Source organism: Ursus arctos, unplaced genomic scaffold, assembly GCF_023065955.2.
Source record: "Ursus arctos isolate Adak ecotype North America unplaced genomic scaffold, UrsArc2.0 scaffold_4, whole genome shotgun sequence".
Classification (NCBI taxonomy): Eukaryota; Metazoa; Chordata; class Mammalia; order Carnivora; family Ursidae; genus Ursus; species Ursus arctos.
In genome coordinates this window covers 29,665,964-29,690,799 of record NW_026623056.1, presented here as the reverse complement: position 1 = coordinate 29,690,799, position 24,836 = coordinate 29,665,964, and the positions used below count along the sequence as shown (strand labels likewise).

The window sequence follows — 24,836 nt, the reverse complement described above, 5'->3', positions numbered from 1 at the left end:
TATATGGCGGAACAAGTTTAGAGAAACGAGCCGTCCTCCTCCCTACCCAAAGTGCATACATTTAAAACAATCGTGGTCTTTAAGCACCTGACCCGGCAGCAAGGCATCCTGGAAATACCACACCTTCTCTCTAGGGCCCAGCTCCCAGCAGGCTCTGCACTGGAAGCCTGGCAGCCAGCCGTGAACACCCCCCCACCCCTACCCGCACCCGGCGGGAGGCAGCAAACCACCCAGGTGCAAGGGCCCCGGGCAATGACAGCTCCGCTCTCCCCACCTTAATCTTCTCCCTGCGGGGCACTCAGATCCTGACCAATCCCCTAATCGCTCCTCACACCCTAGCGGCTCCTCGACTGGAGGCTGTGCCAGGTGGACTTGCCGTGACCCACAGGCACGCACTGTGAGGCAGAGCCACGCACCGAGCACCGACGTGCCTTACCGTGGTCTCTTCCCCGGGCAGCTCTCCCATGAGTCGGGGCGCGAGGGCAGCCCCGCTTTACCACTGGGCTGCAGAGAATCCTGTCCAACGCCCGTCTGAGGAGGAAGGCAGTGAGGGAGAGCCAGGCACGCTGTGGAGCCCAGGGCTAGACTGAAAAGTGAAGGGCCGTTTGCCTGACGCTGCTCGCAGATGTTGCAACTTGCCTTCTGCTAGGCAGCCAACTTCACTTGTCAGGGAGATCTGTTGTTCGAATCCGCCCAGCTGGGGTGACCTTTGAAACCCCTGGCTGCCAGCTGCAGAGACTCTCAATGGCGGCCCGGGGAGACCAGGAGTGGAAGCTCACAGGTTCTTACTTGTTCAGAGCTGCCAATTCCAATCTCAGTGGGGAGCGAAGGGAGGACGCTGTCAAGCAGAGAGCTGAATCCCTGGAGGGGCTGGGCACACCCCCAGCGCCACATCTGGCCTAGAGCGTCACTCACCCCTTGGCACATCTGGCATGCAATTACCACACAGGGCTCATGGGATATGTGCCTCCTGAGACCCAGCTCTTTCCTCCTTAAGCTAAAGAAGCCCTGCTTATGATCCCTGGAGTGGGAGGGAAGCCCAGAGAACAGATGGTTGGGGAACTCCCGCGCTGCAATTGTCTTAAGGAATCTGGGCTGAGATTTGAACCAGGCTCCAACTGTTCATGTCACACACAGGACCCAGCAGGGCTCCTTCTGACCCCTGGGGAGCTTCAGGACCGGCCCTCGGTGCATACCTCTAAAACATGGTAACAAGGTAATACTCAGCCCAGTCCTCCTCCAGGGGAGAGAAGGATTTCCATAGTTCCAAAGGAATCTCACGCTATGCAACTCACGCCATGGGACAAACTGCAGATGTCTCAATCAGGAATGACACGGTAGAAAAGCTTAAAGCTTTTCTACTGGGCCCTGTCTGAGCCTTGACTAACTGGTACTCTTCTAACAGCTAAGGGACCCTTTACCCTCTAGCTCAGCAGTTCTCAAATTTTTGGTCGCAGAGCCCCCTTTATGCTCCTAGAAATTAGTGAGGATTCCAAAGAGCTTTTGTTTGTGAGTTACTGCTAACAATATTTACTGTGTTCAAAATTAAAACTAATAATTCATTCAAAAACATCAATAAGTCCATATGTTAACATAAATAACAGTTTTAAAAGAAAAAATATATTTTCCAAAACAAAAAGAAGTTTAGTAAGAAGAGTTGTTCATTTTTGCAAATTTCTTTAATGTCTGGCTAATAGAAGACAGCTAGATTTTCGTGCCTGCTTCCACATTCAGTCTACCGTGTTATCACAGTGTATTTGCAGCTGCTGGAAAACTCCACTTGAGAGAGAAAAAGAGTGAAAAAGGCAAATGCCATTTTATTACAAAGATGATTTGGACCTCTGGGCTCCTGAAAGAGTCTCAGGGATCCCAAGGATCTGCTGGGGGCATACTTCGAGAACTGTTGCTTTAATCCATCCCCTGTTTTCCCCATTACCATCTGCTCTCATGTCTGTCTTCCTGAAAATGCACAACTAGAAAGGGGAAAAGTGGTTTTATAGGAGTAGTGGAGTGTGGCTTTGAGGAATGGGTGAGGAGGAGGGTGAATCGATATCTAATTTGGCTCCACCTTTTCTTCCAAAGAAAATGGTTGAACAAATGTGCACCTGAGAGACTTGAAGCTGAAACAGATACTGATGAAGAGAATACCTGTAAGTCAATTAAGTCCTCGGCCAAGACTGAATATAAACTCCAGACCTCTGGAAGACATGGTAGATATTTGAATATTTTATGGCTAATAAAGGAAGAAAGAAATCCAAAAAACAATGCTGTTCACCACTGAGGAATGGAGGTAAATTCAGATCTAAGTCTTCTTAGATGGAAATCTCTGGTGGTGGCAACAGGACTGGAGAGTCATCTGGAGATGGACAGAACTAAGGACAATGAAGTGGACAAAAACATGGGAGGCATGTCTATCACACCTGTGGGTTAGACTAAGCAAGTAGGAACAGCTAACATGCTAAACACAGCTAGCCTGTTCACTACAGCCCTGAAAGATCAGCAAAATGGACCAGAGCTTGCAAGGAAACTTAAAAGGACAATTTTTAAACTGAATACTTAGGCTCGGGAGCAAAAACGGGGGCGCTGGGGTGCCACAGTTGGTTGAGCATCCAACTCTTGGTTTCAGGTCATGGTCCCAGGGTCGTGAGACGGAGCCCTGTGTCAGGCTCTGCGCTCCGCTCTGAATCTGCTTGAGACTCTCTCCCCCTCTTCCTCTGCCCCTCCCTCCCCGCACTCTCTCTCTCTAATAAATAAATAAATCTAAAACAAAACGAAACAACACAACACAACTACCCAAGTACAAAACGGCTGACTGGAAACACTGCACTCAGACCTCTGGTCCCACAGAGATCAGGCTAGTCCCATGTTAGCAGCGCGCATCAAATCCCTTACGGCCTCTTTATCCCACAGCTCACAGATGACCGTCACGTAGTTGTGTGGTTCTATGATTAACATCTGTCTGCCCTACTGGAACACAAACCCCCCGGGTCAGAGATCCCGAGTGTTTCACTAACTACTGTATCCCCAATGCCCACAGTACTAATGAGCACACGATAAGTTCTCAACAAATACTTGTGGGATACGTGAGTGAACAGAAAGTTGGGCTAAAAAAAGTACTGAAAAAAAAATCTCTTCCAAACTAGGACACACTTAACTCTATTGTATAGGGAATCTTGAGAACGTTAGAGAGAAGATGGAGGGAAAGAAACCAGTGAACAGGTCACTCCAATAAAACAATCTGCCCCTCTGGAGCCAATAGGTATTTGGTTCCAGACACATGGGTGCTAGTCTGGCTTTAGACCAAGCATGTGACTCGTGCACCCTTTCCACTCTGCTTCTCAGTCTTCCAGTGTGTGAAATGGGCACGATGATGTCCTGCCTTGGAGTCTTGGATAGACTGAGGTTCCTGCTGGCATTTCCAAGGGACTCGGAGCCAGGTCCCTGGCTTCCCAAGTGAAAGCACTCCAAGGCAGCCCATGCTGTCCCCCACAGCTGAGTTCTTCCCTGAGCCACCAGGCAGGTGGCTGTCCCCTGGGCTTCCTGGGCCTTTCCTCTGGAAAAGCACATTAAAGGAAGGGCTGGGTTCCCGCAGACAGATGAGCTGCCCACGTCAGCCCGGCCACGTCAGCAGAGCAGCAGACCACGGGCAGGAGGAGGATGCCGGCTCAGCAATACCACGCCGAGTGCCCACATCTTTGGCAGAAAGTTATTTTTAAATTTTCTTAAAAGGGGATAGACACACACACACACACACACACAGATCAAATCAAATAAACACACCCAACCGCACACACAGTGTGAACCAGTGAGGCCTGGTCTCCTGGAGCTACTCTCTTCCTGTTGGGATTCTTGCTTAATTTGGGATTTAATGAGAACAGGCTGAGAGAAGCTTTTTACAATAAAAGTCACATGAAAAAAAAAAAATCAAAGCCAGAACCAGAAACCCTGATTATAACTAAATTAGCAAAAGGCACATTTCTACCACAATTAGCCAACAATCCTAATGCTCATTTTGTTATCAGGTGTTACCGCCACAGAAGTAAATCTGGGATCACCAGTGTGTTGATCCAACCGCCCCCTTCTCAAACACCATGACTCCTCCCTCCATTCTGTTAAGTCACACCAACTGCGCCGAGTTTTTTAAACCCCACGAGATGAGCACTGGGATACTCATGTAGGGGTAGCCCCCACCATCCTCAGGCCGTGGGAGCCCAGAAAATCGCCTCGGGGAACAAGTACTGCGCTGACGGCTCCCATCCCCAGGATGCCCCACGGAGGGGAACAGACCACTCGACAGTCAGATGCTGCGTTCTCCACCGCTAAACTGTGTGGCCCGAGGATGGTGAAAACCTCTGAAAGTCTTAGTTTACTTATCTGTAAAACGGGGCTCCCGCCAATACCCCGCTCCCTATGAGGTTGCCTCGAGGGTCGGCAATATGTATGAAGAGCAGCCCAGCCCAGTCTCTGGCAGAGAGTACGTGCTCAATCCACAGCAGCTGCTGTAGTTAACATCACTGCTGTTGTTTTAAGATCTCTTTCAGAAGCTCAGAGAGTAGAAGCAGCCTTGGCCACAGACAGGACCACTGGAGAAACTGGGAGCCATCACTGGAGGGTAAAATGGCATCTGAGAGACAGTCAGCGACTCTGGTGCTCTGTGTGGCTGCACCCTGACCAGCTGTGTGACCTTAAGAAATCACTGCCCTTCTCTCCCTATGCTCCTCTCTCTGTGTGGCCTGATGGGCCTCTCTGGAGCCACTTCCTGCCCTAGTGCACCTGTGTCTCTAGGACTGCCGCCAGCTCTCCATGGGACACCTGGGCAAGAGGAAAAGGTTCAGCAGAGGGAGCCAAGCCCAGAGCAGGAACATGACCCAGGACACCAGGAGAGGAGGAAAGAAGCTTCTGTTCCCAGTCCACCACGCAGGGCTGCACAGGCTGGGCGGCCGAATCAGGCAGGCACACCTGTCATCAAGGCACACCTGCAAGACGCCAGCATCTGCATGAGGACAAAGACGGGGCCAGTGCTAAGCAGGGGCACTACGTGATTATTCCAGCTTTGCAGCCGCTGGCCAGCTCCCAAGTTGAGCCTCTGATTCGATGAGTCTGTCCAGAGAGAAACTGGGGCTGAAAACACTGAGGGGAAACCCCAGGAAAAGTAGGAGAAAAAGCGAGAACCACTAATAGCTACGATTTAATGAGCACATACTACGTGTCAGGAGTACTCCTGCTGTACTCAATGTGACTGACCTCACTGAATCTCTTAGAATGGCAAATACTAACAGCAAAATTAATGCGGAGAGTGTTGGGGGAGTATCATTCACTCATAAAGTAAACGGAACATACTCCTTTTCTTTCCACTACTTGATTCTTCCCCCGCCTCCCACCCCAGTCCAACCAACATTTAGTAGCTTAGTGACAGAGGGTTGAAGGAAGAAGATCTAGAAAGCAGAGGGAGGAGTAAAGGCCACCACTCTGTGCCATGAGTCTGCCTGCCCCTCCTCTCCTGCTCTTCTTCCAGGAAAGCTCTGGAAAAGAAGGCCCAGAAAGGAAGTGGGCATCATGACGCTGCTAACCACTCCCTGCCCCAGAGGGGGCTCTGAGCAGCTTCTCTAGCTCCGACTGGCATGTCCCATCCCTTCTTTCTGAGTCTGCCTAAAGCACGCGCTACCCTCTCCGCTTTCTGCAGCGAGCTGGAGTGTGGCAATGATCTGAAGGGACAGGCCTAGAGGACTTAGATTCTAAGAACCCAGATGGACACGAAGGATGAACAGAGCTCGCCCAGGCGTGGCTGCTGAACGTGGCCCCTGAGACTCTGCACACAGTTTAGGGGAGATGTCAGCATCCCCTGGCCATTTCTCCTGGGAAAATAACTCTGTGGTTGGACCAGCATCAGCCTGATTGGAGAGAAACTCCGAGGTCTGAGGAGACAGAACGAGGAGGACCCCTTTGTGGGAGTCCTGCCTTTCCACGTGAGAGCCTCAGGCCCTGGGCTGGAACAGTGACTTCCAAGGAGTGGGGCAGCAGGAAGCCCTGCCGACAGGAGAGGCTGCAGAGATGAGAAGCGCTGACGAGAACCAAGGCAGTTTGAAGACTCCATCCACAGCCCCTTCTGGACCTCCTGGGGCCCAAGGCAGGGCTATCGCCCATCTGGCTCTAGCATGTGCGTGCTTCACTCAAGCTTCGCTTCCTGAGAGGCCTGGGGACGTTCTCTTGCAAATCCTCTCCCTTGTGACACAGCAGAGGAAAATGAGGCACGGGCCAACCTGATGTGTCAGTTCCCTGGGCCCCGATTTGAAATTCAAGTTTGCAGCTGGTTTCTAATTACTCCCACCAACACAATCTGTCTCCTCTGGCTGAAGCCAAGGCCTGGCAAACTGTTACGATTTCTAGTGTTCCTTCCACCCTTGACTAGCACTGAGACGAGAGGGCAGGTGCGAGAGAAGCAGAATGAGGAGGGAGCCAAGGCTGGGTGTCTCCAACGTGCCGGAGGAGGGAGGGTGCTAAAGCCAGTCGGGTTTTCCCCATGCCGTTTTCAGGCCGGCTGCCTCAGCTAGAGAGAAAGGACCAATTCCTCCGCTAGGGTCAAGCCCAGAACTGTATCAAAAACACAGCTGGAGTAACCAGTCCCAGGACAAGAGTAACAACAAACTGGCAATTTAAGAGCAAGCTAGGGGATGACTGCCAGCCAATGGCCTTCAGTGAGGGGTCCCATCACAGGCTTTGTCGTCAGACAAAAATGGCTGGACTCGAACCTGCCTCTGGCACTTAGTAGCTGAATGACCTGGGTGACTTACTTAATCTCTCTAAGCCTCAATTTCCCTGTCTGTAAATCTGTTTTGTGGGGCTCTGTGGAAATTAGAAGCCACTTCAAGCATCTAACACAGAGTAAATACTTGGAATACCCAATACATTGTAACTGTAACATGCAAAGTAACTTCTAACAATGCCTGGCACACAATCCCTCCTTCAAATATAAATATTTGATGATTATCAAATAATTGATCATTATCAATTGATAAAAGTCAATTATTATGAAGAATAAGAGGTATCACATTTCACTTAGGTGTTCCAATTTATTTTAATACTGCTGCAAACATTGCCCTATTGCAAAGAGTGGATTACTGATTCACGTTCGAATGTTGACTTGTGTTTATCAGTTACTTGTCACTGGCTAGACAATATGCACTGCTCTCACCCTCCCAAATTCTGGATCACAGAACATGAGGGCTGGAAGGGGCCCTAAATTCCAACCCCCTTTCCTCTTATTTTACAGGTGAAGAAACTGGGGCCCAGAGTGAACCAATGTACCCTCATAGACAGGTGCAGGGATCTCTGAGGTTTGTGTGGCATGGCCCAGGGCCATCGAGGCAGGTGAGCCCTGCAGTAGACAGCTGAATTAGAAGTAGGGAGATGATAATGCGTGTCTAAGACAAACGAAACTCATCTGAAAAAGGGATGTTTTTGAGTTACAAAGGACGGTTTGAGTTAAGAGAAGTTTAGAGAGTTACGGTCTTTAAACTGATTGAGGCTGGGTTGTGGAGGGCATAGAGGATAGCAATGCTCTTCGCTAATGCTGCCAAAAGGGCTTTTGTTTAAAATTAACATTAAGCTACTGACAACTTACAAAATGCTTTCCTAATCCAGATCTCACCTCAACTTCACCATATATTGAGGTATGTTATAACCGCACTTATTGATGGGAAATCTGAGGCTCCAAGACCAAGTGACGTGTCTGAGGTCATAGAGCTAATAAAGCAGAAGTGGAATCCAACCCTTCTTAACTCCAAATCCTAGCTCCATTTGGAAACATGCTCGGGAAGAATTCATCAAGATATGTTAAATCATATTATCACAATAAATACCATGCCCAACAGGAAATTTCCAAAGCAACACCTTGGTGATATTCTCTGAGATTTATTGGAATGCTATCTGATGGGTACAAATTTGACTAATGCAGTCAATCCCTTGCCCAGGGAAAGCCCCTTATATTTGTCCCAAATAAATGGGTGACTTCATTTCAATCCCTCATGCCTGAGAGAGAGTCCCTGCGTACGGCCAATCACCAGCAAATCTATGCAGGGCCCGGACCAGCATCTGCAGGTCTGCCTCCCGACCCCGACCCCCGCCACGCACACGGATGCTCTCCCTTCCCATTCACAGGCCAGAAACCTGTGTTCTTCCCTGAAGCCTGGGGCTCTTCTCCAGGCTCTCCTCCACTCTCCTCCCATTGGCTGGGCACAATCCCAGACCGCGGCCTTGGGTGCTTCATCAGAACTGCCAGGACAACGCCCTGGCAGTGTGACAAGTCCTATGTTGCCACATGCAGTTCACCCCTTGCCCTCGCCCGCCCTCCCATGATATGAGGGCCCATCCCCAGGACAGCTTCCAGCTGTAGAGGAGAAACAATGACTTAGTGTTTCCTGGAACTTACCTGGGGTGATGGAGGGCTGCCAACCCAACCCAGCCAGGTTTATCAGCCCACAGGCCAACAGTCAGGCTTAGACACAGCCCTGCTCCTCCAGCCTTCTTTGTCCTTCATTTGCAGGGGCTGCATCTTCTCCCTCCCTTCTGCTGCTTCCACCCCTACCTAACACGGCCCAGTCCCACTGGGGGCAGGGGCACAGGGGAGCATGCCCTCCGAGGGTCCTTCAGGGTTCTTGGGTACCACTTACTGTAGGAACCTAGGATGTCGGAGCTGGGAGGGGTCTGAGAAATGATGCAATCGCACCTCCACCCCCACAGGGGCACCTCTGTGTGCCCTTTGGGGACACCTGAGGCCATCTCATCCCAGAACATCAACTATACTCAGAGACTGGGGGACGGGTTTTATATTAAAACCAATGCATTCTGTGGCACCTGGGTGTTTCAGTTGGTTAAAGGTCCGACTCCTGGTTTCGGCTCAGGTCATGATCTCAGCGTCGTGGGATCAAGCCCCACAGTCAGGGCTCTTCGCTCAGTGGGGCGTCTGCTTGGGATTCTCCCCCTCCCCCTCCCTGTGTGCCCCTCCCTCCCTACTGCTCATGCTCTTGCTCACGGGCACGTGTGCACGCGCTCTCTCAAATAAATAAATAAAATCTTAAAAAAAAAACACCCAATGTATTCACATTATTGTATAAAACAACGACTATAAGTAGACTTACAAATCAATGTAGGACTTCAAAGAAATGCCATGCTTGGGGCGCCTGGGTGGCACAGTGGTTAAGCGTCTGCCTTCAGCTCAGGGCGTGATCCCAGCGTCCTGGGATCGAGTCCCACATCAGGCTCCTCCGTTATGAGCCTGCTTCTTCCTCTCCCACTCCCCCTGCTTGTGTTCCCTCTCTCGCTGGCTGTCTCTATCTCTGTCAAATAAATAAATAAAATCTTAAAAAAAAAAAAAAAAAAAGAAACGCCATGCTTGCCACAAGCTGCCTCAGGCTACGCTCCAAGCCCCTCTCCCTGAGCACATGTTCTTTCTCCACTTCCCTTGGGGATGGCAAAGTCGGAGAAGCAGGGGTCCAATCCGACCCTCCTGTTTCCCAGAAAGGGAGCCTCAGGTCCAGACAAATGCGGTGACCGTGGTGCCCAGTATCTCCTGTTACAAACAGAGATAACCCACCTATTGAATGCTTGCTGGGGGCCAGCTACTGCAGTGAGGGTTTTACCTAGTTAACTGCCATTTTCAAGGCAGCTCTAAAGACCGGAATTATTTTCATTTTGAAGAGAAGACGCAGAAGTTGAGCAATGCACCCAAGGTCGCAGAACTAACAATAACAGCCACTTCTTATCAGCTGGCTTTAAACCCGGGTCGCTGGCTCCAAGGTTCAGACCCTTGGTAACAGTGTCACGCTGTTAGAGATGCCACGGGGAGGATCTGGGAGGAGGTTGGAGTCCAAGGTCCTGGTGTCTTGTCCTGGCTCTGCCACTAGATTACTCACAGCCACAGACACAAGGGGACATTTGCTGATCTTCTCAGTCTATAGATAAGAAAACTGAGGCCCAGGGGCGCCTGGGTGGCACAGCGGTTAAGCGTCTGCCTTCGGCTCAGGGCGTGATCCCGGCGTTCCGGGATCGAGCCCCACATCAGGCTCCTCCGCTATGAGCCTGCTTCTTCCTCTCCCACTCCCCCTGCTTGTGTTCCCTCTCTCGCTGGCTGTCTCTATCTCTGTCGAATAAATAAATAAAATCTTAAAAAAAAGAAAAGAAAAGAAAACTGAGGCCCAGAGAGAAGGGCTGGCTTCAAGCTAGAGCCACCAGATTTCAGGGACAGGATCTCTTAACAGTGGCCCCTGGGAAAGTGTCCCAACCTCTCAGGGGTTGGAAGACCTCTAGCACCTCTCCTGGATGTATGTTATCTGTATATACCGATGTACGTAACTTCTAATCTGATGTGCACGTCCTGTCTGCCTCTGTGAGCCCACACACCTGTGGGGCCCTCACACACTTTGGTCTGCAGACAGCAGCTCAGACAAGCTACCCTTAACCTCTCTCCTTGGGGGCCTGGAAGAACGTGCTGAGGGAACTTGTGTGACAATCGCCAGTCACTTCTGTTCTGAAGTGACGAGCTAGTCTGCTAGTAATTAGGTAAGTCTTGTACACCAGGAAGCAGAACGTATACCCGGTAGTCAAAAGCCACAGCCGCAAGCATGCACACCCCTCTCAGCGAGGAAATTCCAGAAGTTCATTCATTCCTGTGGTCACATCCGTAAGAATCTTCTTCCAGATCCCAACTTCTCAGGCCCTGGATGTTTGCCTACAAAAAGCTTAGTCCACGGCTGGACAAAGGCAAGAGGACGCGATGCAACCCCCTCTTGACTCCTTAGAACATTTATGTTATCAGGGGCCACACGCTGATCATCTGGGCCAGTCAAGCCAGTTTCATCAAGTTTGTGCTCCCAGCAGAGAAGAACTCCGGCTTAGGGTCAAAACGCACAGTCTGTCCACATACCCACCACTGTGTGTTTCTGAGCACCTACGATGACCACTACGGGCATAAATGAAGTGAGAGGTTACACAGAGCGAATTAGACACCACATCCTCCCCATACGATGCCATAGTGCTGTAGGAAGAGTGAGGCCACACCCCTTCCTTCTGACCTCACTCTGCCAGTGGCCTCCATTTGCTCCCATGATCTCCCTCCCACACCCCTGACTGTCCTCCCCACCCCTGCCCTGCCTTCCCTTCCCCACTGGAGTGGCCACTCTCTGGGTGAAGGGTTCAATCCGCAGTCCCTGAGCACCACAGGTGGATGGGGCGTCCTTTGGGTCTGGAGCTGGTGTTTCCTGAGCCTGGGCCTCTCTGAACCTCCATCTCAGGTTTGGACTGGCAGTGGGTACGCGGAACACAGCAAACTGTGACTGACCTGGAGAGATCCCTGCTCAGAGGTGTCAACTCAACTGGCTCTCAGTGGGGAGGAGAAAGCATCTGTTCCTCCCAACCCTGTCTCAGAAATGGGGACATTCACATGCAGGGGGAAAGTCCTTCCCCACAGGAGGCCCCATCAGCCGCCAGAGAAGGAAGATCAATGGGCCACCACCACCACCAAGGATTAGCTGGGAGAGCACAGAGCTGGAGGACCAGGGACTTGGAATCCTATTGGAGAGGCTGGATTAGCAAAAAACCAGAAGAACCACAGGGGCAGGAACATGGGGTTGGAAACAAAACAGCTAGTGGAGAACATTCACAGGCCCTAAACCCTCCATGGTTTTCCACTCCCGAACCCAACAATTTTCCACCCTGTGTGGGTCACTCTGCCAACACAAAAGCAGCACTTTATTTCCCAGCATCACCGAGAAGGCAACACGGCCCCAGCATCTACTGGGTGTGAAACGTTCTCTTCCCCACAGGAACACGACTGGCACAGGACTCTGTATGCTGTCTGCCATCACTGCAAATGGCCATTCTAGTCGTGAGAACATTTCCTTCTAGGCAATTTAGGTAAGCTTCTATCCAGTGGGCACAGCGGCCAACCAGCTAGGCCTCTCTAGATATGGTTGGTTAGGCCCAAAACAGAGCTCCCCGTGTGCTTATCCATACCAAGTAGATGTATTAACAATGCACTTCTAATTACTAAGCTCCATTGCTAACAGTTTTATAACATTTAATGAAATGCTGTCATCTGGAGCTTTTATCATTAACGGTTAATGCAGAGAATCAGTTTTGGCTCTTGGTTTGGTGTTTTAGCATTACCCAAGATGACACTTTTCTTGGAGAAAGCAGTCCCTGGGACTTGCCAGAGCCCAGGCTCTGATGCGGGGAGATGTGGGACATGATACTGAAGAACGCTTGTATCAACTCTGCTCTGCCTCACGCCTGTCAGCCAGGACTGGGTCCCATTTCTCTAGTGGCCTTGTCCCTCTTGATTTCCAGGCTCAAGTGAAGAAGGGAACCTCACTACCGATGGCACCTGCTCCCTGTGGCATAGATAAAGCGCCATGAGGGAAAGTGTCTTGTGGACATTGGTTTCAGTTGAAGCCTTCACAATGGTACTTTCTCCCCCATGAAAAGGCCAGGTTCTCCCACCAGACCACTCTGGGAAGCTGGGATTTGCAATGAGCACCTGCTTGCTCAGGTGTCATCTTTCGACTGACCTCTGAAGGTTCCTGTCAAGTATGCACAGCCTGGCCTCCAAAGCAGAGCTCTCTCTCTTAAGTGAGGCCATGCTTTTCTTTTCCCTTATGTCTTAACCGAAGAGTTAAAATAGTATCCAGGTGCTAAAAGGTAACTTCTTGCTTAAGTCCAAGAAAAGTCAAAGAGAGCTTGTCCCCACACTTATCGCTGTATCCCTCTACCAAACAGCAGGACCAAAGGCACAGAAGGTCTAGATACCTCTTCACAGAGGCAATTCCTAAGTCATTTATCTGTCTGTTCATGTACAAAATGTCTCTGAGCTAAGACCGTCTGCGAGGTGATGCTGCTGAAAGAAGGTTCTGTGCCTCTTCTGCCCCAGTCCCACGATGTCCAGGCAGGCATCTTGGGGCACTCAGGGTCAGAGCAGTTCTCCCGTGGGCACAGGGAAAGACGCCTTCTCCACAACCCCACCCCATTTTTCTTGCAACCTGAACCTAGACGTGGCTCCCAGGCTGAATCACAGATGGTCAGTGTGGTGTTCTGCGAAGCCATGGGGTTCCCCATAAGCTGCCCTGACACAGCCAACAGAACAGAGGGTGGACACCAAGAGGCACACAGCGCGCCCACTCCAGGCCAAGCCCTGGTCTTCTTGACGTTATCATCTCCTGCCATTTGAACTTACTTCTGCACTAGCCATACATGAGCGTTTCTATTAAAAGTCAAGCATTTCTCTAGGGAGAAATGCTCCCACATATACAAGCAAAGGAAGGCTCTGCTGGCAAAGTATCTACTTGTACTGCTTCTGCTCATTGAAAATTGCAATGGTCATGAGCCAGATTTGTGGGATAGGCGAAGAAGGATGCAAGGAAGGAGAAGCTTCTGGTCAGAGTAAAATACCTAATTCCAGCCACAGGCTGGGGCAGCTTGGAAATAACCACCCCGATCATCCTTCAACTAAACAGGAAGCAGAGCTATATTCAAATGTCACACCTGGGCCACTTCTCCATCAGGCTGTGGCCTACCTCGGCCGCAGGGAATCTTAATTCACTTACTTTTCAGTCCTCGAGGTGACCAGCAGAGCAATTATCATCAACCTAGAGTGGCCTTCTTCTTCCCTTTCAACACCTAGGGTGACCATGTGACACGTTATCCAAATCAAGTCTCTTTTGACAAAAACAAGGGATGTTATTAACACGTTGGGACTATCCAGGAGAACCAGGATGGACGTATGGCTCTCGTATTTCCACGGCCTCCCTAGTCTACATGTGAGATGTGACTTCACAGACGTCTTCCCTGGTCACGTTCACCCTATCCATGCTTCACCTGCCCTCAGTCCAGGAAACGGTTATGTTAGTCACGCACTGGGTCATGTTGGACATGTTCTTATAGGTGTCCTCCCTCCTTTCCAGACAGTGCCTTGATTGCTGACTCTCTGCATGAACTTTGAACTCATTCTGGGCCCCGTATTCCAGCCTCTTCTGTCATAAGCAGCATCTGCTTAAAGTCTGGCTGTGGACAGACTTACAGATGACTTTTTTCCTGACACAAACACCATTATTTTCTATATACATTTTTCCAGTCTGTTTCTATGTAGGTAGCTTTTTTTCTTTCTTCTTTTTTTTAAAGATTTTATTTATTTATTTGAGAGAGAGAGAGTGCACATGAGCAAGAGAGTGAGAGAGCATGAGCTGTGGGGAGGAGCAGAGGGAGAAGCAGACTCCCTGAGGAGCAAGAAGCCTGGGCTCACGACCTGAGCCGAAGGCAGACGCTTAACCATCTGAGCCACCCAGGCGCCCCGTATGTAGGTACCTTTCAAAACAAAATTGTATTTATGTGTTATCACTGCCTTCATGTTCGTGCTTTTCTTCAGGCCAAGCCACAGACTTTTTCCTGGTTATGGAACACAATTTATAAGTCTCATTTTTAATGACTGTGCAATATTCTGCCAAGTGGATGAACCGTAATTTACTCAATCACGCCCCTGTTGTTTATCATTTAGGTTGCTTCCAATTTCACGAAAACAGATGACATCACAAGTCACAGTTTCATGAGCGTAACTTTTCCTTCATTCTAGATTATTTCCCCAAGATATATTTTGAGAATTTCAATTACTGAGTCAAAGTGCATGAAATTGGCTCTTGAATCTGGGTCCTCTTGATTCATGTCAGCCTGCTGCCTGGGCTGACTCATGGCCCCCCAAATATTCTTCTCTCCTTCCTCAGCTCCAGTTCGAGCTTGAGCTCCTTGATCTGGCGCCACAGCTCAGGCAGGAGCCAGGCCCAGGGATCCCTGCACAGTTTGGAGGGATGTGCACTTAGATACCCAACCAAGTCAGGCAAGGTTTGGGAAGTGAGGCAGGTGTTGAGCAAGACAGGCAAGGATCCAACTCAGAGGAGTCACGAAGTTCAAAACTGTTGTTATCGAGCACAGCATCAAGGCCTTCTGCCCTCTCCTATATAATGTTGCCAGTGGGGCAGCCCTGGAGTGCCACGGTCGTCTTTTCCATGGAGCTAAGTCCTGCTCTAATCTAAGAGTCCCTACTGCTCGGGGGCCTTGCCAGCAGGGTCTAGGACATGGGCTCATGAGCACCTATCCAGGAGCAAGTTTCCACAAATCTGTGACAAAATACAAAACTGAGGAGGACGCGTGGTTTTTCATACACTCAGTGTGTGTAGTCTAACAGACCGTCCTTCAATCTTCAGTTCATGCCCTTCATATTTTGTGGTCGTGAACATATTCTCTCATTTATTTGTAAAAATGTCCATGGCTCTGTTTCATTGGCAGTTCGTTCATTCAGCACATACTTTTTGGGAGTTCGCTACCTGCCAGGGGTGACTACAGACCCTGGAGACAGCGGTGAACACGACGAAGGCACCCTTCATGAGAGCACCCAGACAGTCAGCTCTCCTGACTGCTCTGTAAGTGCCTGACGTGAAGCTTCTGAAGGCTCAGCATCCACCTCAAAGAGACCCGTCTCGAACAGTCACACGGCCAGCTACAGGACCAGAGGAAGAGCCAAGTCACCCCACCCATGAGGTTCTGCTTTTAGAGGGCTGTGGTTGACTTACACAACTGGCCCTTTGACCACTTGCTTTTCCCTTCCTGCACTTTAATTCCTGCTCTTCTGTTTTAAATCCACCAATAAAGAGTGAACCTCTGAAGCCCTAAGTCCCCACCTTTGGCCCTAAGAAAAGCAGAAGCCTCTCTACCCATGACCTTGCTGTGTGGCCCCCATCATGCCCTGTACCCTCCAGGAGGTAAGTAAGTAATAAACCTTGTCTTTTCTAAGTTCTCTGATGTCTGTTGCTGAGGTGTGTCCTGCAATGATAATAAGAACCACCAGGGCTGGTCCAGAAACAACGCTGGCTCTGGATAGGGAAACTCCGTGGGGGCTCACCACAAGCAATATGGGCCCAGGTGAGTGCCCCTGGGCATTTCTAGGTGGTGGTGGCACCATGGGTAGGCTGACAGAGCTCTGGCTCCGACTGTCAGGCTTTGTCTCTGCAGCCACGGTGTCTAGGGGGTGGGGATCTCAGGTTGGTATATATCTGTATCTCCATGGCAGAGTGTCCTTCCTGCACAGTCAGTTCTCATGAAACAATTGCTGAGGACAGGCCTTTAGAAAGACAGGAACACTTCCTGGAGGGTTAGTGGGACATTGGTTGCGTGCACAGCAGAGGGCCAGCAGAATGGAGGGGGTGTGAAGTCAGCCAACCACCTGCCTTCTAATCCCGGCTCTGCTGCAGGACCTTCAGCAAATTCTTTCATTTCTGGATCCTCACTTACGAAATGGAGAGGATGGTAATGGTACCTGCCTCAAGAAGCTGTGAGGACTCAAGGCCTCAGCAAGTGTCGCCAGAAGCCCTCCAGAAACGCGACCTAGTTGTAGTGGTGACGGTAGCATCCTCTGGGGGCTAAGCAAGCCAGCTGATCATGTTTACCTTAAGTCAGGTGATAAGGTCACAGCCCACAGAACCAAAATGAAGTCCAAGATGCATCTGACTGGCCAGAAAAGTCAAGGCTATAACAGGGAAAATTAAATTTGTGTATGAAGGATGGGGGAAAAAAAGAACTAGCCAGACTTTCTCTTCCTTCCCCATGGATGTCCATGATAGGAACTGATAAAATTTCATTTATGTCAATAATAGAAACATGAGAAAATGCTCCTGCCAGACCCAGGTCTCTCCCATGGTGGGCGCATGCCAAAACCTGATCACAAATGGCTGAGATGAGTTGGGGGAAGCAGAACTCGGATACACAGTTCAGGGACTTTCCTAAACTATGGACATTCCACACAGATAATTTCCGGTGCCACAGAAAGCTGTGGAATTTAAGAAGACTGAGGGAGGGCGGGGCAGGGTAGAAAACAGAATGTTGGCCACGACCAGCAGCAAGACAAAGACCCATGTTGGCAGAGCTTGCTCTCAGCTCTGCGACTGCAGTGGAATGCTAGAGAGATTTAGTATCAGTGCTGCAGATAAAATAATGTCAGCAGACTGGATCATTAAAGATTTCTGGCTCACTTCTTCACCCTCTCACTTTCTGGAAGGAGGTTAAGAGAGACAGGAGATGGGTCCAATAAACCAAGAATTCCTCCGATTTATGAGTGTATTTTTAGTGACTCCTGACATCTGGGGTAGCAGACACATTATTTCAGGATCAGACCTGATTGTGCCCTTTACACTGGGCTAAACATCACTCTCTAAAATGCTTTGATGAAAATGTAATTATTTTAAAGATATACACAGGCTAATTGAGACCAGACTGAGGAAGTCCTTAGCTTCCAGAAGAAGACATTTCTGGCTGAGTGGAACAGATGCCATTAAACCAGTTTCCACCACTCACTCCTCACCATCTTCCCGAATTCCTCCCTGGACCTGCAGCCGGACCAGACCTCTTCCACTCAGGACTAAAGCGGCCCAAGACAAGGCAGTGACCATGGGGTCACAGCCAGGTCCTTACAGAGCAGCACTGCATCCAAATGCTTATTCCCACTTGCTTTTAAAAGCTCGGGCTATTGACAAGGAAACGGTGAATCACAGAACCACAGAGATAGTGAAGAGACCACAGAGATCTTCTAATTCAACTTCCCACCCAGGATAGGAATCCTGTTCTGTCCCAAACTGGGCAACAGTGGGCCTGGTGTGGACACTTGCTAGGGCCTGGCCATGCCAGGAGGCTGGCGATTACAGGCTGGGAGAGGGATGGAACCAAACCCATCAGAGTTAGAGGCAGGACTGAGCCAAGATCCCTCCATGAAACACAGCAGGCTTGCAGCTGAGCCAGACTCCTCCAGCCCCTGAGGGTAGACGGATTCCCCAGTTAGGACATAGCTTCATCCATGCACGAATCCCCTCTGGGCATGTCTGACAGTACAGAATTCTCAGAGAGGGGACAGGAAGAGATGGCAGGGGAGGGAGTTCACATCACTGTGTTTAGTAGGGTCTGCTTTCTTAGGAAAGGTCTAGAACAGCTCATTAGAAACCTCCTCCTCTACCACTTAGCTCCTGTTGAGAATAGAAACAGAGGTGCCTAACAAGGGCCACCGACAGATCCTAGCCAGGACATCCCAAAAGGCAACCTCCCGGAAAATCCTGCGAGAAGAAGTTCCCACACTCACAAGCAGCCCTTCCTACCATGGGCTGAGCTGTGATAGGCCTCCCCCTAACTGACCCCATTCTGCCCCTTGGGGTCACATAGAGTAAACTCCAGTCTGCTCTAAGACACATCTACAAATATTTGAAGATGTCACCATTTATCCTTTATCCTTCTGCAGAGAATACGCCAGGTCCTTCCACTATTCTGACTAGGCATGGTTTCCAAATCCTTCCATATCCTCAGGGCACACACTAGTTTCACCAGGACTCCCCTGGCATGAACCCAAGGACTGAAGAAAGCATCCTGGGTCGCCTGTCACTCTCTCCTCACCCTCCACTGAGAGCACTCGGTGGGCCTCTCATAGTAACCACCTCACCCCCCAAAAGGTGGGGGTGCTTGGCCTGAGGGACACGGCACGGCTGAAGGTCAGTGGGATGCCAGCTGGCGTAGTTCAGAAGGAGAGGTAAGAACACCACTGACGTCCTCCTGGGAAATCTGGCCTCGAGCTGCTACAGCTGCAAGCAGAGCAAGCCGAGGTCTGAACAGGCAGCTGTATGAACGCGGTGAGGAGGTGGAGACACGGCCACGAACGTGCTCCAGACTCACCTCAGGCAATAAAAAAAGAACACAGTCGAGGATAAGGTTATGAAATACAATTTCAACTCACCCCAGGCAGCTTAGTGGGAGGCTGGTAGATATGGAAGCTGTCAGTGGTTCCAGAGCTTCCTCGGACACCATGAATTAATGGGATGTGATCTCTACCCCTGCTCCCAGACCACTTGTTAGATCAAGGATTCATGCTTTCCAGCTTGTAGATACCCACTGGCTATATGAGAGTGGGGGGAGGGGGAGAGGGAGAGAGAATCTCAAGCAGACTCTGTGCTGAGCACAGAGCCCAAGGTGGGGCTCCATCCCACAACCCTGAGATCATGACCTGAGCCGAAAACAGGAGTCGGGCGCTTAAACGACTGCACCACCTAGGCACCCCATAAGCTACCAGTGATTTTTATAAGCTCCTCCCTTGGGTACTTTCTTGCATTTTGTAATTACCCTCCCTCTCCACTACAAAACTGGGTATGCCTAGGTCTCAGAATCTGGTATTAAGTTACAACTCAGTATTCTCTTCAAAAATAAACAAATAAATCTCTTGAATTACAATGCTTTTCCCTTATTCCTCTTTTTAATTTGGGGGGTTTTATTTTTAGATTTTACTGTCTAAAGACTTCTTAACAATATTTTTAAGCATGACAGGATGTCCCAAGACGACAACATCTGGTCGTAAGTTAGTCACAGAACTGTGGCATAGTTTTCTTTCTTTTGAAAAATAATTAATCTGTGATGGTTTTAATGGATATTAAATGAACATGGAGAGTTTTTATCTTAATATAATTTTAGCAGCACGCTTGGGCTTTATCAGGCCCCATGACCAGGAACGCCTAGAAAAATTGAGTAATTAGGTTCCCAGGATAACTCCAGGGGATGGACCCTTGGCTTGCAGGCTTATTAGCAGCTTAAACTCTGCAGGGCCACGGGTCTACCCTGAGCCCACAAACAGGGTCTCCTTTACGTTGTCAAGGGCTCTCAGCTTCTGTTCCTGTCTCCTCAAGATGGCATCCCATCTCTTCAAAGCTCTCACAGGCCCTAACCACAAACTATTCCTATGGGTCCTCTGGTTTTGCTATGTCCCGGACTCCTGATGGCCAGAAAGCTCAACTTTCTCCCTATGCAGATTAACTGCTAGTGTGTCCAGCCCTTAGGGATCTTCTAGGCTGTTCCAGCACAGACTCTACCCCCGGTCAGAGATGGCCAGGCTTTCAGGCCCAGTTACCCCTCACAGATACAGATCAATGAAACCTAGTCAAGAGAAGAGGCCATAACTACCCCAGAGCATCACCACGGAATTCCTCCTCAGACAGAGGTCCCATCGGAAGTCGTGAGGGGCTCCTCCACCCGTAAGCCATAGCAAGGGCCATGTATACTTTGCAGAGACAGAAGGTAAAAAAATCCAACTGCTGCATCAATCAATGGCCATTCGAAGACGTTCTGACTCTTCAGTAGCCCCCTTCCTCAGGACGGAGCTCTATGCCTACATTTAAGGGGCGGATAGTTCCTAATATCAGGAATCTAACACTTCTGTTTCTTCCATCTCTCTTCTCCTTTGCTACCCAACTCCTTCTACTCAGAGTTGGCGCATCAGTAGCCTCTTCGCCCAGAGTGGGACTGGTCCTGCCCCTTCCTCATCCACACTGCCCCCATGGTCCCAGCGATGGACAACTCCACAAGCAGCTTCTACAAGGAAGCGCCCCTCAGTAGGCAGTTCAGCCACAGCTTTAAGTGGCAGCAGGTGCAAGCAGAACGTTGAAATTATCCCTGGTGTTGGTGAGTTCCCAGTCTAAGGGGGGGAAGACAAGGCCCACAGGCACACAAGAACCCAGGCAGTCATCCAGAGGACACTCTTCCCAGCCTGATAGTGTATTCACTGCTCTCAGCTGTACCCGCACAGTCAGTCACCCCTCCGTGTGGAGAGACTCTCTTCTCTCTGGATGGAGGGGCTGTCCTCTCCTCTCTTTCCTCCTATCCCCTCTTCCTGGTCTCTAAGTGATGGCCCTGCTCATTCCTCAGGGATCAACTCTAGTCCCATGGTTTTAACACATAGAGAGGCCAGACATTCCCAAACGTATCTCCTGTCCTAACCTCTCTGCCAACCTCCAGAATTTTCTATCCAACTGCCTATTCCACATCCCCACTGGTTTATCTTACAAGATAGAACAAGATCTCTCAACTTTCTCCAGCCAAACGCGCTCCTCCTGCAGCATGTCCCACCCAGACCAAAGGCTCCATCATGCACCTGAACATTCAGGCCCAGGAGCCATCCCCCACTCTCCGTCTCTCTGCATCCAATCCATCAGCAACTCCCACTGGTTCTATCTTCATTCTGATCAGGCCTTGCCACCCCTGTGCCATCAGCCATCCAAGCCACCAGCATAACGTCCTTAGACCCCTGCAGCAGTCTAACTACGTCCCCGTTTCCACACTGCTTCCCTGCAGTCGGTTCTCCATTCAGCAGCTAGATCATGACACTCCCCCACTTAGCGCCCTCCAGTGACCACCCATTACCCATGGACTAAAGTCCAAACTCCCTCCCACCGCCTGTAAGGCCCTACCTCACCCAGCCCGGCCTATAGCTCCAAGCTAACCTGCATCATGCTGTGCCCCACCCTCCTCTCCAGAGCTGGCTGGCCCGCCTGCGGCTCCTCCAGCCACATCAAGTTCACTCAGGCCTTAAGGCCTTAGCAAAGGCCAGTTTCTCTGCCTTGAACGGAGTTCCTCCCCCATATTTTGAAATTCACTCACTCACTTCATTCTGTCCTCTGCTCACACCACACTCCACAAAGAGGCCCTCCTGACTACTTGGCAACCCTATGTAAAATAACCTTCTGTCCTCATCCCTCAATCTCCTTACCCTGCATTACTTTTCTTCATTGCACTTTAAAATCGATGCCAGACAGGGACGCCTGGGGGGCTCAGTCGGTTAGGTGTCTGCCTTCAGCTCAGGTCATGATCCCAGGGTACTGGAATCCAGTCCTGCAGCAGGGACCCTGCTTCTCCCTTTCCTTCTGCTTCCCCTCTCTCGTGCTTGCTCTCTCTCTCAAATAAATAAAATCTTTTAAATAGATAGATAGATAAATAAATAAACAAATAAATAAATGCCAGACATTACTGTCTTCCTCTCTCACTAGAAGTAAAACTACCCCAGAGCAAGGACTTTGCCTCCCTATCACTCAAGGACTATATGATGAATGAACAAATGTCATGTCTGATACGTGAATCACATCAACGCTAGTCATACTGACATGGATTATGTTCTTTTCTTGGGAAGGGGACCAAATTTCTCATAGAAACAAGAGTATAAGGGATGGTTATGATATTAATCAAGTCCCTAATGCCCAACTTTTAAAGAAATATGATCAAACCCAATGCTTAATTACAAGTTATATATCAAGCAACATAAAGCTTTCTAAAATACATGTGCTTTCATTAGGAAAGAAGAGTCACAAGGAAGCCTCTGTAAACGTAATTTGATGTGATACGGCACCACAGTTCACTGTTCAAAGTAACTGTTAAAAGCAGAAAGAGCATCTTCATTAAGGGCATGGAACTCAGAAAAGAGATTTTTCCACAGGCGTCTCTGAAAAAAAAACGTATGGATGTAACTAACATTACTTGCCCTTTTGAGAATCTATCAAGCAACGTTTGTATCTTGCTGAAGGTGCCTCAGTGATCTGCGCGCGGCCCCTGAGAGACTTCAGGGGACCAGCGTGTGGGGCTCCGGCCTGACTCTGCCCGACCAGGCGCAGCGCTGCAGCTCTGCTCCCCAGGTCCCCCGGCCGCATCAGTGCAGGGAAAGGAGTGCTGGATGACTTCTGCAGGCCTGTTCGATCTAGTTTTTATTTATTTATTTTTTATTTTTTTTTAAAGATTTTATTTATTTATCTGACAGAGAGATAGAGACAGCCAGCGAGAGAGGGAACACAAGCAGCGGGAGTGGGAGAGGAAGAAGCAGGCTCATAGCGGAGGAGCCCGATGTGGGGCTCGATCCCAGGACGCTGGGATCACGCCCTGAGCTGAAGGCAGACGCTTAACCGCTGTGCCACCCAGGCGCCCCTCGATCTAGTTTTTAGAATGAAACTTGGACCGTCCTCTTTCTCTCCTTGCAAATTTCTCTGTCATGAGCGTAACATTGGAAACTCCACAGACAGGGCCTCTCGCACAGCCCACTCCTCAGCACCTGGGCTCTGCCTTCAACCTGATTTTCGCCAAGGCAACCCTGCCTTTAAAATAAAGGGCCCTGCATTAATTTTCCCGTCCTTTGATTCCCCATGTCTGCTGCTTCGCAATGTCAGAGTGCCTTAAGGCTTGGCCTCTCGAGGGAGCCCTGCTCATACATACACAGTGTTCACTTCAATCCTAACATAATGCCCCCCAACCCAGCCACACGCTCTGTATTTTCTTTCAGGCAGTACTGGACACTGTTTTCTCCTTTTATCTGCCACTTTAGAGTCCAACCTCATAGTCACTTTTTACAAGTTCCTTTAAAATTACAGGATCTATTTTTTTTTTTTAACAGAAGGACAGAACCCACGTACTTAGTTTTGTCTGCCAAAGTAGTCTAAGAAGGTATTCTCCCACTTCAGCGATGGCACCATACTTCAAAACAGCCTTAAAACCATGGGGGAAATAATCAGTGTTGTAAGATCACAGGCTATGCTTCTTCTCACTAATTCCTCTTTCCCATTTCTCCTTCTCACTTTCTCAGCTTCACTGAATTGGCTGGGACCCCATCAGTCTTCTTCACAGTGAGAGTGAACAGACTGCTCCCAGGCTGATGCTGGCCGAGGACCCCTGCAGTGCCATAATCACGAGACCCTAAGGAGAGGGTACAGGGTGGCAGAAGGAAACCCATCTTGCTCACTAGCAAAAGCTACAGAAAGCAATGGACCCCCACCCCCAAATTTCACACAGGAAATCCCAAAAGATCATCCAGACTTTTGAAATATTATTGAGAATATCGACCACAGTAAAGCCACCCACAGAAGGCACCATCTTTTCGAGGCAAACTCAATCTACACCTACTCTCAATGGGATTTCTCACTGAGCAGAGTGATGATGACCAGATCTGTGAAGCAGGGCCAGTGGGGGCTCTTGGTCAGGACCTGGAATAGCTCAGTCCCACAATTAACATAGAATTTGACCTGTGCTCCAGCCCTAGGGATGGCTGCTTGCAAGGAACCAGAGACGCAAAAGGAAAATCAAAACCCAATGCAGTTAACCAGAGCAGCCTCCTGGAGCAGCAGGAGTAAGAAGTTTGGGGACAGTCTGGAAGGATAGAGGACCAGTTTGGCAGTGTGAACAGTTTGTAGCAGAGGCCAGGGCACCCAGCAGATACTGAATCTTGTCTCCTGGCTGGCTCAATGACAGTTCCCACCGACTTCACCAGTTCTGGAATTCTGAACAGCTAAGCCAAGGTCAACAGATAATGCTAAAGCATGCTGACCTCACTCCCATCTGTCTGGGCACCTGGCCAGGTATCATCCCACCTTGTGGGCACTCGTTTCTCCTGGCCACCCAGTTCCCCTCTCGGCCATCTCCTCAGGGTGGGCTGAGGAGGGACGGTCAACAGCACAGTTTGAACCCCGCCCACTCACCAACGTCTCTTCTGCTGTTTGTTGTGGCAACTGGGCCGCGAGCACGAGGGAGGAGGTCCTGGAGGTCTGGCTCCCTGTGGGCTCCGGGAGCCCCTGACCAGGAAGCTCCTGAAGTTGTTCTGGACTGTAGCAGGGGAGGCCACTGGGAGCCACCTGGCCGGTGCCTGGTGCGAAGGAGGAAAGGAAAGCCAAGTCAGGGCAGACGTGCACAAGGCAGCGGGAGCGGCTGGGAGGAGCACATCACTCAGAGAGGCTGTGTGGAAACGTCCCAAGGACAATGGGTGATTTTATTACCGTGGGGGGGGGGGGGGGTTATGAGTTTAGAGTTCAGGAATAATAGTCACCAGGAGAACAAGAACAAGCCGCTGCCTTCTGCCACTGATGCCGAAGGACTGAGGGTGGAACTGCGGTGAGGTCACAGGGTCGGGGGAGAGCCCCTGGCCGGGGTGCGGGAGGAAGGCCACAGAGCAGGTAGTGGCTGTCGGGCCC

The 24,836-nt window shown here is 50.1% G+C and overlaps 1 protein-coding gene across 3 annotated transcripts in view; it reads right to left on the bottom strand.

Annotated features, from left to right (window-relative positions):
- MYLK (myosin light chain kinase) overlaps positions 1-24,511 on the bottom strand; it is a 200,017-nt gene extending 175,506 nt beyond the window's left edge. For 2 of the 3 annotated variants that reach the window (XM_026494993.4, XM_044382615.3), the window contains exon 1: positions 437-680. In XM_026494993.4, the coding sequence (XP_026350778.2) occupies positions 437-466 (30 nt within the window). In that variant the 5' untranslated portion in view covers positions 467-680. Of the gene's footprint in view, positions 1-436; positions 681-24,347 lie in introns of those variants that run through there. The other variant, XM_026494976.4, reaches the window with a different exon arrangement.
- Between the last annotated feature and the right edge of the window lie 325 nt (positions 24,512-24,836).